Source organism: Tympanuchus pallidicinctus, unplaced genomic scaffold, assembly GCF_026119805.1.
Source record: "Tympanuchus pallidicinctus isolate F22 unplaced genomic scaffold, pur_lepc_1.0 scaffold2, whole genome shotgun sequence".
NCBI lineage: Eukaryota > Metazoa > Chordata > Aves > Galliformes > Phasianidae > Tympanuchus > Tympanuchus pallidicinctus.
Window position 1 is genome coordinate 28,669,485 of NW_026294721.1, and position 14,663 is coordinate 28,684,147.

At 37.9% G+C, this 14,663-nt stretch overlaps 1 protein-coding gene across 1 annotated transcript in view; it reads left to right on the forward strand.

The window, feature by feature from the left end:
- The first annotated feature begins 597 nt into the window (after positions 1–597).
- Positions 598–14,663, forward strand: part of MTNR1A (melatonin receptor 1A) — a 48,076-nt gene continuing 34,010 nt past the window's right edge. Inside the window, exon 1 of the mRNA XM_052682957.1 lies at positions 598–976. Coding sequence (XP_052538917.1) covers positions 784–976 — 193 coding nt within the window. The 5' untranslated portion in view covers positions 598–783. The remainder of the gene's footprint in view (positions 977–14,663) is intronic.

Genomic DNA, 14,663 nt, shown 5'->3' on the forward strand with positions numbered 1-14,663 from the left:
GCCCAAGCGAGCTCTCCCTGCGCTGCGGGTTGGGGGGGGAAGGGAGGGGGAAGGGGGGGGGGGATGGGGGCGCGGGGGCTGCAGGCAGCGTCGTCGTCCCCGTGCAGCGGAACACGTGCCGTCCCCGGCCCGCCTGCAGCGAGGAGCTTTTTATAGCAACGGGAGCAGCTCTGAGACCTCGCCTCACTCGCGCTACTCTGCTAGTGCAGCGTTATCTACATATGGGGGAGAAGGGGAGGAGAATTCAGCCCGCACCTAATTAGGAGATGCGTTAACCACGAGAACTAAAAAAAGCCCAAGTGCTATACAGCACGAACAGCGAACCCATCGATCCCTCTCCCCGCCGCTGAATGAAACAGGCGACTCTGAATGGGCGGCGGGGCCGGATGAATGAATGGGGAGCGGGGTGCGCATGAATGGGGGAGCCCAGCGCGATGAATGAACGGGGAGCGGCGGGGACGGATGGGACCGCGGGAGGTCGCTGTGGCGCCGCCGCCGCCGCCCGGCAGCTGGAATCCCCCGGCCGCGCACGTGTTGGCGCGGGGGCGGCTCGGTGTCACCTGGCGGCAGCGGTGGCGGCGGGCGGGGCGGGGGAGACTATAAAAGTGTCCCGCCGCTCTGCGTGCACGCTTCGGGGAAACTTCTTAGGCGGAGCACAATGGCTGGCTCCGTGCCGTTCTAGGGCGGGCAGCCCTGCGGCGGAGGGTGGCGGCCGCCGTCCTGGCACCGACAGACAGGAGGGAGCACGGGCAGCTCTCTCCCGCCCAGGGAAGCGGCGGCGGGATGCGAGCGAACGGCAGCGAGTTGAACGGCACCGTTCTTCCTCGGGACCCGCCGGCCGAGGGCTCCCCGCGCCGACAGCCCTGGGTCACCTCCACGCTAGCCACCATCCTGATCTTCACCATCGTAGTGGATTTGCTGGGTAACTTGCTGGTCATCCTCTCGGTGTACCGCAACAAGAAACTGCGGAACGCTGGTAAGGGTCGCCGGGGTGGGGGGGAGCGGGGGCCGCTTTGTTCTGTGGGAATAACTTTGCCCAGACTCAGGATGGAGACGGGCTTTCCTCGGGCTCCTCCCGAGCCCCAGCGGTGCCGGGTGCCGGGACGGCGCGCCTCGCTCCCTGGCTGCTGCAGCTATTTTTAGCGCCAGCCACCGAATCGCGGTGCTATTTTTAGCTGTCGGCGGCTCCCACCTCGCAAGCAGAAGGAGAAGGCATGGAAGCCTCTAAGAACGAAACTGAGCACGGTGCTGGGGTGCTGCTCTGACACTCGCTGTTAGTCTTCATGCTATTCTGATCGGGTTGCTTCGAGTTAGAGAAAGTGTCCGCTTGCAGTAGTAAGGTTGTTGCTTCAAGCCGAATGTTAAATTACAGGCGCTGCAGGATTCAGAAGAAAAACAGACACGTGTTTCAGGTTCTTTGGTCACCTCCTACTTGCTATGATAGCAAGTCTTTGTGGAATCGGAGACGTCTGACAGAAAACAGGTTTAAGCATGTTCTGAAAAAAAAACTGTAGTTTTTGACAGGATAGATTCTATGATGTGTACTTCTTAAATCCCTCTTAGTTTGTGGATTATTGGTCTGACAGGCAGGAACTTCCTCAGATTCATTCTGCTTTATCACGTCAGGCCAGCTGCTGCGCACGTGTACCAGCTCTGTGCACTCAAAACCCCATGTATCTTTCACTGAAAGAATATGGGAGTGCATGAAGGGAGCTGTGCTGTTAATGAAAGCGGGATTTCACTCCATGACAACTGAGATACTGGTTTTACTTTTTTCTAGTCATGACTGGCTGCCAAGTTATTTGGTAGCCAGTGGTTTAAAATTCATCTGAGGGGGAACTTGATGCCTGGCTTTGCTACAAGCTGTGAGAATGAAGCTGGCACACAACTTTCTATGGCTAAGCCTGGTAATTCAAGTAGATTGTACTCTTCTTTCATTCAGCTGAAATACAGGAGCACTAAAATACAATATCAGAATGAAGGCAAGCTGAGTTTCCCCCCCCCCCCGTGGTTGCTATTGATCTACATTCCAAAAGCTGTATCTTTTTGCTTTCATTGACAGAAACTGCTCTCACTGAAGCTGATAGGGCTACATTGTGTGATACTCATCATGAGATGAGAATCAGACTCAAGCAGGTCAAGTCAGCATTTGACAACCTTTGTTTCTTGAGATTTTCTGATGAAGAGAGAAAGGGTAGAATTACCCACGTCACTGGGGTTATTTCAGGGGGAAAAAAAAGGTGTTATTCTACTCCCCCTTAATAAGTATGAACTTCTCCACTTTTGTGGGGAGTTTATAACAGACATTTCTGGTAACAAGTCTGAAATAAATGTGGTGCCTGTTCTCTGGAAACATAACTGAATCATGGGGTCTTCTGTGTGTGCATATTCACTACCGTAGTTTTTGTATAATCCCTCTTGAATCTTGACACATGCTCACTTGCTCATTCTTACTGCATCTCTCATTCTTGCCTTTTCTGTCACAGTGGCTGTCATGAACTGCAGCAAACTGGAAACAGTTTTCTCCTCCAGCTAGGAGAAGAGCATTCTTCTGAATACAAATTATTTTAGACTGGAATATGAACTAGATACTATTCTATGCTCTGAAATAAACAATTATTGAAAACAAATAAATATTTGGTATATGATGGGAAATTTGTCTGTGTTAGAGTGGGGAAAAACCAAACAAACAAAACAAACAAACAAACAAAAAAACCAAAAAAAAAAACAACAGTAAAAGTAACTTTGAAGTACCTGATCAGGTAGGTTACAAGTCCTTTTCCTCGAAGGAAAGATTCTTAATACGTGGATTAACTGACACTTTGCAAAGACAATAATAAGCCTCAATAATATGTGCAAACTAATGTGTTTTTGTCTAATCTGGCAAAAATCTGTTACCTGCAACTTCATTTATGTGAATGCTGCTGTTAATCTTGGCATTGAATTCATAAGTGTTTGCTCAGGTGAGTAAATCTAAACACAACACTTTACAGAACCCTGTGAGGAGGAAGGAGTGTCCTGATTTTAATAACACTAATTCAGGTTATTCAAGAAGAGATAACATTAAAAAAATATAATCTAATTTACATATACAATTAATTTTTAACTTGCAAATTATAAAGACAGATACAACTTTTTACAGAGCTATAACAATAAAGAAACTTTTGACTTTACGAACTTTATAACATCCTATGTTAATAAATCTTGCTGGCACATTTATTGAGAATAAAGGACTCAGGATGAAAATTCCACTGGAGAAAGGTCAGGGAGGAACAGAAGATACCTCCTGAAGAAAATATCTCATGGAAGACACTCTTCTTTTTTTGCAAGAAAGGACTAACAGAAATGAGGATTATTTAATACTTTGTCAAAAAGGTGGATTTGGTGGGGGATTCATCTTTGCATATAAAAATATATTTGGAAGATTTCTGCAAATTGAACCTGTGGATGTATGTTTAAAAAAAATGCACTGAGAAGTAGTAGACTAGAAAAAAACTTCTCAACAAGTGGTATAACCTTCTTGTCAGTCAGAAGGTTAGTAAAAGACACTGATCAAAGCAGAGGAGTCAGTATCTCAAAGAAGTTTGTCTCAGCAAGCGAGGAGTTTCTGATACTACAAACTCCTTCATAGTCACAAGCATGGCTTCAGTAGATGCTCTTCTAGACAAAGAAGCTGATGATGCAACTGGTAGGATTCTCTTTTATTTAATGTATTTGACTTGTAATAAGTTTCATAGTTCTGGTCTATTTTTTTTAATGATGGCTTTCTAATCTTGACAGGCACCTGACACCAATTCAGTCCTTAAGGGAACAGCTGCAGTTTAATGCTGGTCTACAAAGACTGAATTTGGTTTATGATGTCTGATCTTTCAGCTTTGAAAGAAATTTTGAGGGGAACATTCAAGGCATAAGGATTCTAATACCCACGTTTTGACAGTATGTCCATGCAGCTTAAACTTCAAATTGATGTGCTTTCTTTAATTCATTTCAAGAAGAATGAGAATTGCTCATCTTAAAAGGAAATTTGCTGTAAATTAATATGTTTCATTTCCCATTGCTAACATTCATAAATCTAGAATAGGGTCTTTCAGCAGAAGTTGCACCCTGAAATATGAAATAAGTGGATTTAGGAGAAGGTAGATCAGAGAAATACTAGTAGTTTTTCCTGTCAGTGACTGCTAGTATCCTTATGCCTTTGCTGTTACCCGCATCAAGAAAAACAATGCATCAAGAACAAAGTGAGGGAGCAGCTGTAGGTCTTTAACTATGAAGTTTAGTTTAAAGCTCAGTGCATTAAAATGTCAGTTAATGCACACCTACAATTTTGGTGATGGAGGGGCTGGATACTCAATGATTGTAGGATTGGACTATTAAGGCCAATGAATAAAGCTCTCTTAAGAGCTGTTGTCCCTCTTGTTCTTTTCCTTTTGACACTGTTTTATTAGTCCAGTGGTTTGCCACTTCTGGATATTTTTTGTACTGATGTCTAAATGTGCCCTGATTATCCCTCCAGAAAACTTCTGTGACAGCTGGCAAGATAATAGCTCCGCTAGCCTCATTCTGGCTCTTTTGTTTCTTGTCTCAGTAGCAACAGGGGGCTAGTGGCCAAGCTTGTAAACAACTCTTAATGCATCAGGGCAGAAAGATGCATTCATACCCTTCTCTCCCAGCTCTCTTCTGTACTAGATGTAACTACCTTCTCCTGGTTTCCCATGTCCTTGGCCCAAATGTTTTGATAATAGATATGTAGCTTTTAATTCTACTGAAGAAGGTGGAGAGGAAATCTGAAATTTGTCAGGCCACACAGTCCTAGAGAAGCAAGATGTATTTAATTCTGTTCATGCTTAAAGTTAAGTGTATGTTAACTACTTTTCCAAATGAGATGGAAATGAAAAAGGAGAAACTTGAATGTGAAGTCTGCCATATCCACATTATGTCCAAACAGTTCAGTAAAGAAAGTGCATGAAAGAATGTGTTGGAGAATAATCCCCAATCAAAATTTGTTAAGATCAGTGAAGTCTTTGATGCAAGAATTAAGGAACATAGCTACCTAATACTATACTATCTTAAATCTGGTATTTGTTAAATAGCATGACCACTGCAAAATTAGGGGTATTAACTATTAGAAATAAACTTAGAAGGTTTCCAAATTGTCCTTCTATAAAATTATATACTCTGAGCTGTGTAAGAACATGCTTGAAGAATGTTCCTCTCAGTGTGTTTTGCAGAGTATGAATTTTCTATTTAATCTGGGAACCAGCTTTTGATAATCAGATGGGAGATCTCACTAGCCTTATCAGAATGATTGTTCTTGATGATGTTTTCTTAGTTTTTAAGACAATTTTTAATAGCATATCTAATGCCGTCATTTAATCTAATAAATGAAACTCCTGTTGTGAACTCAAACTAATGGAATTATTGGTTTTGTTTCAGGTGATCCTTGGACTTGTTTTTGTGTCCTGAGAGAAAATGGGTAGCCTGACAAGTATTTGACTCAAGAGATAACTTACAGAAGATCAAGTTGTAGCACAAATTCAGGGTTCTGATGAAAACTGAGGTGCTGATGGCATTATTTCAGACATGAATAACTTCAGGTATTAAAAATGGTAAGCTGACTGGGAGGGGAGAAAATGTCTAGAGGAGACACCAAACCCTGGCAACTGTTGAACAGAACGAAGTATAAAAATGCAGTTTAAATAAAGCTGTTTCTCAGAGTGGTTTTGATGAATAATTTACTGAATCAAGGGTTTTCCAGAAAACTGCTTAAATGGCACCATCCTGTCAGTGACCAAAGATAGAGATGAATATTTCAAATAATTAATATTCCATTCTCACTAAAATATCTGTCAAAGTCAGCCATGTATGCCTTCTGCAAGTTCCTGCATTCGTAAGTTTTTCACAGTAGTGCTTCTTCTGGTTTGCTGCTGCCAGTGCTTACTTACATACTATACTATTTTCTGGCCATTTTTAGTTGTTTTTGAAAGGGTTCTCCTTCTTCTTAATTAAGATGGTTTTACATCTTTAATCTCTTAATTATCCGTTTTGTATCTGCTTCTATTATTCCTTTTTTATTTGTTGCTTTCCTATTCTGTTACTGATATTTCAAGTGTTTCTAGCCAAAGCCATAAGCAGCAGGTCTAGTTTGTTGACAGTAGTGCTACTGATGGTGGGCTTCCAATGCTAATAGGACAGTGTCCAGCCTGTTTGTATAATAAGGTTGGTAGGATGATAACAATTGCTGTAGTAGTGTTATTCATTACAGTCTAATTCTGCAGCCTGAGTAAAAATGTTGGCAGCCTTGCTGTTGATAGTTTTTCTTCTCATAACGATGAGCTGCCTCAAATTCCACATTAACTTTGCACTCCTGAATAGTGATTCCCAATTTCTGTTTCAGGAAGGTGAGTGTTACTAAGAATTCTTCGGGATAACAGAACACAACCTTAATATTTGCTTAACTAAAAAAAAAAAACAAAAAAAAAACCCACAAACATATTTAACATATAGCTAAAAATGCTTGACATAATAATACAAATATTGCTACTTGAAGCTCTCTTTCAAAATCTTCTGACGTCACAAAGGCAGCATTACGGCTGAGTAGGACGAGTAGGGTTCTTTCCTTACTATAGTTCTTATTATTCTCTTTCCTCCATTAGTTTTAAAGATGGATATGACATAAACCAATGTGTGCCTTAAAACCTTCAATTCATGTGGTAAACGAGCTGCAAACTTTAACCTATTCTACAAGTAGATCCGAAACTGAGATGTAAACCGCAAGTCTGTTTATAGCTTTGTTAATTAGTGACTTTTGTTGTTTCTAAATGGTTTTATAGCAATAAATGACCAATAAATGTACGAAGCTTCATGTCCTATAGATTTTTATTTTTAACATTCATTACCCTTAAAGAGAAGGCAGACTTTCCTTGAAGAAACGCCTTGCACCAGAAATAAAATATTCCAAACTTTTTTTTTTTTTTAATAAATGACCTAGCAAGGTACAAGGTCATGCAGTATGCTAATTATAGAAGAATAGTTATTAAGTTATTGACTTTGTTCTAGTTGGACAAGATATGTAACTTTTCCATTTAGTTTAATGGATATGCCATTCTACATGAGCTACTTCCATTTCAGCAAAAACATAGGAGCGAAATAGAAACTCTAGTTATCAGAATGACTTTGTTTTCTGAGGCGCAGATGCAAGGTTAAGAAAACCAACTGCTTCTCAGTTAGCCCTTAAACTGACAAAGGTGATCTCTTGTTGCTTGGTAATGTGTGACATCAGTAACATTGCTTTTGCTAGTAGCCCACTCCTACTGAATTTGAGTATCAGTTTCATGTTACAGTGCAGCAGTAAGTGCTATCACATAATCTAGATGAGACAGCAGTAGCCATTGGCCAAAGTAATGAATGGGTATGAATACAAGAACCAGTTTTGAAAACTGATATACAGTTACATGATGAAGTTTCATTAGCTGTGTCCTGTGTGCTTTTGGGAGGGAAAAGTCATGGATGTTCTTCCAACAACACCTCCCCCTCCTTCCAATGGTAGTAGCTATGATTTCATTTGATGTATACCTCTTCTTTAGCTTAAGCAATGAGAATTTTTTTAACTTCTTAGTCTTACCTGATGCTTAAGGACATGTTCCTCTCCTTGTCTGTGTTGGGAAGCAAAGAAGGGTTTTCATTCTCAGCCGTGAGAGAGTATTCATAGCCTAACAGAGGTATAGTATGGACAACTTCATTTTAGAAATACTGAAAGAAAGATAACATTTGGTGTGAGTTTCCCTCTCTGTTTGCCAATTCTGTCAAGTATGAGCCATTTGTGAAATGAAGAACGCCCGACTTCTTGAGTAACAAATCCACATACTTATTTTCAAAGATGATTTTACTGAAAATTTGGGAGCTATGTATTATGGAATATTGATGTCTGCATAAATGTAAATGAAGTGGTAACTTGTATTTTTATTTCATTTTGGATGAAGAATTAATTACGTATAAATAAAAAAAAATCCTATTTTTATTAACAGCTTATGTGTATTTTGCATTCATATGTGCTATCTTAATTTTACTGTAAATAATGACTAATAAGTATTTCTCCAGATCATCTCTGGATACGTAATTCTAGTGTCTGCCTTCTAAAGAGAACTTATTTAACTTTCAGGTTCACATCATTTTAATTTATTTTATGAAACTGGAGTTATTTTCCATTATGGGATATTAAATCTTCCAACCTTTCCTGAGTCTGGGTTACTGAATCAGTTCCCACTTGCAGTTAAGGATTGAAAGGGACCTTCTGGATGGAGTCCAATTTCCAGGGGTACTAAACATTCACACAAATACTTTCAGAATCAGTCTTCGCCTTAAGTTACAGTTATTTCATTATTATATTGTATGGCTTCTGATTATCTAAATGTATTTTTTTTATTTTGTATAACTGTCTTAATATATTATGCATAACATTGCTTAGCATCTCTCTATTCTTGTAATTAAGAGGGAGAATTAAAAATGTACTATCTTGGCTCTTGTTTGGGCTTTCTAACCCAAGTAAAATATCAAATTCTTAGTCCTTTGGCAAAATAACATTTTCTGTGACTGGACTGCCTGAGGAGTGTGCCTCGTCTTTAGAATATACTTTTCCTAAGAGCAAAATCCTGGTTTACTGTTATCAATTAGCAAATTACCTCTTACCAAGGTCAGCGCTAGTCTCCTTTCTCTTGTTTAGCTGCAACACTTGCCTCAAGGGTAATTAGGCCGCTATACTGTTAACGCTCTTAAACCTGAAGAGCAGTAAGCACTTTAATGTAAGAATTGTCATTAACTTTTCTTTCTGTAGCTAACTTCAGACCAAAAGCCAAAGATGTAGGCTATGTTTACTTCTGTCTTTCTCTGAAGCTGAATAAGTTTTAAAATTCTACTGTTACTGTGGATGTTGCCTTTAGCCAAGGTCTCTAGTGAAGTCTTTTATACAGAGAAATTCATTAAATGTTTCAAACGCTATGGAGTCAGAACAGGATTGCTGGACCACCAAATTCCTTGAAATAAAGTTTATTACTGGTCAGGGTCATTGTATCATAAGTGCCTGAACAACGTTTTCATGTTTTTCCTTCACCGAGATAGAGGTATGAAGTAGAACAGCTTCAACGTTTTTGTAATTTATGCTCACTGAAATGATTCCCACAGCATTTTTGTATTGGTGAGTGCCATCTGAACACAGTTTTCACTGACAAACTCATTCTGTCTATTCCTCATTAAGGCGTTAAAGACTATCTGGTAGTGGTTTCTGGCGAGTACTCTAGCTTTTCATCTCCTCTGCATACAGGTAAGTACTGAGAAGACAGCAGAATCAACTTTCTTTCTGAAATACAAATTTGTCTTAATTTTTGTTAAATAAGTAGATTCAAAATGCAGTCAGATTTTCTTCCTCTTTCTTTCAGGAATGGTTTTCAAACATTGTTTTTAGCAAATAACTGGGTGTTTATTTTTGCAGTTTCTGTTAGAAATCTGTCATTATCTTCTCCCTTTTTTTTTTTTTTTTTTTTTTCTTCCAGATCTTTTCCCAATTTTTTTTTTTTTTTTTCTCTTTCCTATTCAGCATATCCCACTACTTGAAATTTCTATGGTGCCTGATAAGTTTTTAAGCTATGAAAATTTTGTTGATTGCTGGAAACTTGCCTCAATTCTCCTAGCTTTTATGGCATAGTACTTGTCTTGTACGCCAACACTCTCTTCCAGCAGCATTTTGTGTCTGCCTAGCATGCATACTTTTGTCCCACTATTTTGGATGCTCCAAGGAATTTGTGCTCTTTTTGTTCATCCTATATTTACACTTAAGAATACTGGCATTTCAAAAGTGAGTGCTGCTTTTGAAATTACTCCTTGTAATCCAGGAAAAATTATACAGTCAAGTTGCACTTTCATCCTGTTAATATTGTTTGTAATTATCAATATCTACCCTATGCCCTGAAAATACTGCTAAATCTGTCATGCATAAATGCAGGGATGTGAGTGCAAAAAAAAAAAAAAGCAAATAAATTATGTCTAATTATCCCAGTAGATACACAATTTGAAGTCTATTGTTGGTGTTTGTTTTGTACAGGAGTATTCTGTTTGTCACAAAAAAAAGTAAGGTTTTATAGTTGGTTTTCCCTTTTACTTTTCTCAATCAATAGTGACAGGACTTTGCTACCAGAATGCTGACTGGCATTAGGGTACTTGAGCACATGCTTCTTGTGAATAGATAATGTCGTAGACTGCCATCAAAACAGCGAATTGATTCTAAGATCTGCTTATATTCGAAGTTTCATAGTAACTTCTGCACTCGTGTTTATTTGGACAGCTTTCTTAATCAGATTCAGACTTCACAAAGATTGGTCTTACCTGTTTCTGTATTTTGTATTGCTTGTGACAACTAGACAGAATGTTATTTTTGCTCAAAAACATAAAATTTGCTTGCCTTGCAAACAGATTTCCAAATAACAAATTTTCTCATGTCATTTTTTTTGTCTATTTTCTTAAAAAGGTTTTCTAATAAAATAAATGGAATTTTCAATAGTAACACTGGGTGGCAGCTCCACCATATGTTTAATTTAAGCTTAAGCCCACTCTGAAGATTTATTTGTTAAAGTTATAAATTAAGCATTTATTCTGTGGTAGCAGTTCTGCATATTCATATGACAAGTACAAATATTGTATGTGACCAATTATTTATTGTGAAAACACAAAAAAATTAAAAACTACAGCATGCTGTAATGTTGCTGGAAGTAAAGAACTATCTAACAATAGCTTTCTAATAATCACCTGTAAATTAAGACAGTATTATACTTTCTGTAATCAGAAACTCTGAGGTGCTACCACGGTAGGAAAATCCAGATGATGCAACAAATAAAGTACACGATATGACTGGAAAAATTAGATTAATTCCTCTGACACCAGTGACTTATATAGCCACCTACAGTCTGGATCTAAACTGTCTTCTTGCCTGACACACTGTAAATTCTTTTGAGTAATAATAGTTCTGAAATTTGTATATTTTAAAGGAGGATATGAATCATTACAAAGGTAATTACAAAAGTAATGATTCGTTAGTATGATTCCAAAATTATGCTTTGGAATGCCCCTAGACCTTTAAAGAATTTCAGACACTGCACAGTTAGTTTTTTTCATTGATAGATGCATTTGCGTAGAGCATGCTTAGTTCAGTATATTTGGGCATAGTATAAAGGAAACTTTTCAGCTTCACTGAATTTGTAGAACTGGGCAAGGAAGAGTCTTAAGAATTTTCCTTACTCTAGATTGTTGCTTCCACTAAGGACATATCACCTCACATTTTTTGTTGTTTTTTTTTTTCCTTTTTTTTTTTTTGTTTGTTTTTAATTTATTCACATTTTATGAAATATTCACATATATATGATTCCTTCCCATATTATATAATATTCACAATGTTAGAGTACCTGATATGAGGGAGACCTGCTATTTCTGTTAAATGACCATCTAAAATAATGCAGTTCCATCCCTTTATATATTGATAAATATATTCCCTAACTAGAGTATAGAATACTAAGTTTCTTTGAACTCCAGCCATTACACGTCATTTCTTTTATTCTGTAGTGTTCTAGAGTTGAGGCAGAAATTTGTGAATTTATCTTCTGAGCAAGTCATCTTTTCTGAATGTGGCAAATTGTGATTCTGTTTTTCATGTTTGTAGCCCATGTGTCTATACAGACTTGGTTGTCTTGATTGTTATATATATTTTATATATAATTACATATTTTCATTTCTTACTTTGATACTCTCCTTGCTTTTTTGTGAATGGTCTGTGAGCCTGTCAACATACAACTCAGTTTTGATCTTCCTACATATTTTTAAAATTATTTTTGTTTAGCTTATGAAATTCTTATGAAAATGTAGCTTGCATGTTGCAAGAATAATTAAAACACCTGGGTTTTCTCCAAATAGCCTTTCTTATAAAGTGACATTTTTTTTCAGAATAGTTATTCAGATAATGTGTCCAATATTCCTTGGAAGAGCTTGAAAGAGCTTGAAATAAAATGAACTGTGTAATTAGATATTATCTCATGATCATGTACAGAGGTAATTTCCTTCTTAAGTTTGCACAGCTGTTTTTGAATGAGGTAGTATATTGAAGATAAACATTAGAAAATGTTGGGTTTGTTTTTTCTGGAATTGTTCCAAAACATATCAATTTGAGAAGCATCAACAAGATGGCAAAGCCAATAGAGTGCATAAGACTGTGACTTACCTTATTTGTTGGCTTCCACAGAGTAGTTCTTTCAGTGAAAATGTAACTAACAATTTATTATTGGATTACAAGTCTCTGAGCTTACTTAAATTTACTTATGTCATCTGCCTTGAAAAATACTGTCACTTCTAATTTTCACATTTTGAAGAAAGTTACTGACAAAATTTGAGAAAAGTAATGGTAAAATAACTCTGGGGACCTTTCAGTTCTTTATAGGTCTTATCTCCACTTGCTAATCTTTTAATCTAGGTACACCATGGAGATCATCAAATTAAACAGAACAGATTATCACTAAAGAAGCAAAATTCAAAATTTCATGTGAATTCTTTTAGCTCTACCAGCCCTTTTAACCAAGCCATTTACTTGACTTTTTTGCCTGTTATTTTCTAGCATCACTGAAAATAGACTTCTTGCATGTTTCCACTATTTATGTCAAATGTTAGTTGAAATAATGTCTAATAAGCCCCATAATGCATCTTCTCTCATTTCTTGCTCCAGTGTCTGAAGTTGATGAGGTTATTTGCAGAATAAGCCCAAAATTCTCCATTTTACTAGTGAATGAAATGTTGTCATCTCTTCCACAATGTTTCAATAGCTTTCCATACAGCTGAAATCAGAAACTTGTCTGAAGGTGCTGGATTCTGATGAAAGAAGATGGGCTTGCGTTGTATTTTTCTCTTTGCTACAAGACATCAAGGAACTTAACGTTATTTTGAAGTATTTAAAAATCAATGATTAAGCCCCTCAGCTTGGTGAAAGATCATGTTGCTGTACTTGATAGTGGGAAAGCCTAGAGTTCCTTCTATTTACAGACTGCTTTGTCTGTTTTGTTGTGTGACCAGCATGTCTGATGATCATGTTCAGAAGACTGGCAGGTTTTATGTGAATGTTTTGTGTACATACATGAGTATAAATGTGTATCATGTATTACCCTCCTATCTTACCCAGAGCAGCACTCCTTAGAGTAATAACTTCATTTTTTATGAATGCCTGCAGATGTTTAGATTTTCTTGCATCTCAGTATGTGAGATACATCTCTAGATACCAGATTTGAAGACAAATATTTCACATAGACTAAGTTTCTCAGTCTGTTTTTCCATTTCAGTGTCATAGTTTATTTATCGGATGAAAATCCAGAGCTATCTGCCCCACTGAATTCAGCTATGCTGAACTTTTACGCTGAATTGATGATTTGAATAGTAATGGCATTGCCCGCTTCTGTTGTTGAGAGTGGGGTGTCTAGGCTGCTGCCAAATTTGGTGGTTTCCTCCTTAATTTGCTTTAAATTAAATAAACAGACCTTTAGCTAATGTAAATGTTCTGTTTCTACAGCTGTGACAGTCAGCTGTAGCTGATGTTACCCCCTCCCATGTAATCTTTGCCTGTTTTAAAGTGAAGGTAAAAGAAGGTATGGTATTTTCTTAAACAGTCAAGATATCTGCCTACTTAAGCCAAAATGAAATTGATTTGATACTATCAGGTAGATTAAATTGCCTCCCTTTAAAAATCTTTATTCCAAGCATTTGCATATAATGTCATTTAAATCTCTTCACATGCTCTCAGTATGCTTTGCATCATTGCAGAAGCTTCAGAGAAAACAGTGGATTTGGCCAGAAGCTCTCTAGACATCTTTGCTTAGAGCTGCAAACTCTAAAAAAGAAGACATATTTATGTACCAGGAGCTGGAGCTTTGCAGTGTGTTATCCACATGCACACTCTGCATCTCCCTGTGTCCAAGTCCTTGACACATTATGTCCAAGTCTTTGACACATTAGAATTCTGCAGTTCAAAAAAGTTGAGATGGAAAGCAAGTACCAGCCTCTCTAACCTAACTGCAAAGTAGAGAGAACAGCAAGACAGTTGAGCTTTACAGGAATATTCTTGTATTAAACTTTCCATCTGAAGGGTGTGAAGAGCATGTACTTCTTGCACTGTTATGTGTGTGTATATAGGGGTTCTAAAGACCTCTAATTGATTATTGTTTTCTTCTCCTCTCCATGATATGGAAGGATTTTTGTGTGTTCTGGGCACTCCTGATTGGGAAACAGCTCGTTCTGCTTGGTCCAGGAAAACCTGGATAGGTTAATAAGACTTTACATTTTACTGAAAACTTTCTTGAAGCTGTGATTCTTGCTGTCTTTCAGATATAGTCACTTTGCTGGGGATATGGATGACATTTCCCCAGATGGTTTTTTTTCTTTTTTTTTTTTTTTTTTTTTTGCTTATTTGTTTTTCAAGTAGTGCATTTAATTTTTTTTTAATGTTTCTTGTTACGCTGTTCCATTTCAACATGAACATTTTAAGAATGGGAATGCCCCAGTCAGACAATGCTGGCATATGCTTTGCAGGTCTGGTGCTCAGCTATGTACATCACCATTGTGCTTGGAACTAAAAGCCTTTATATTGA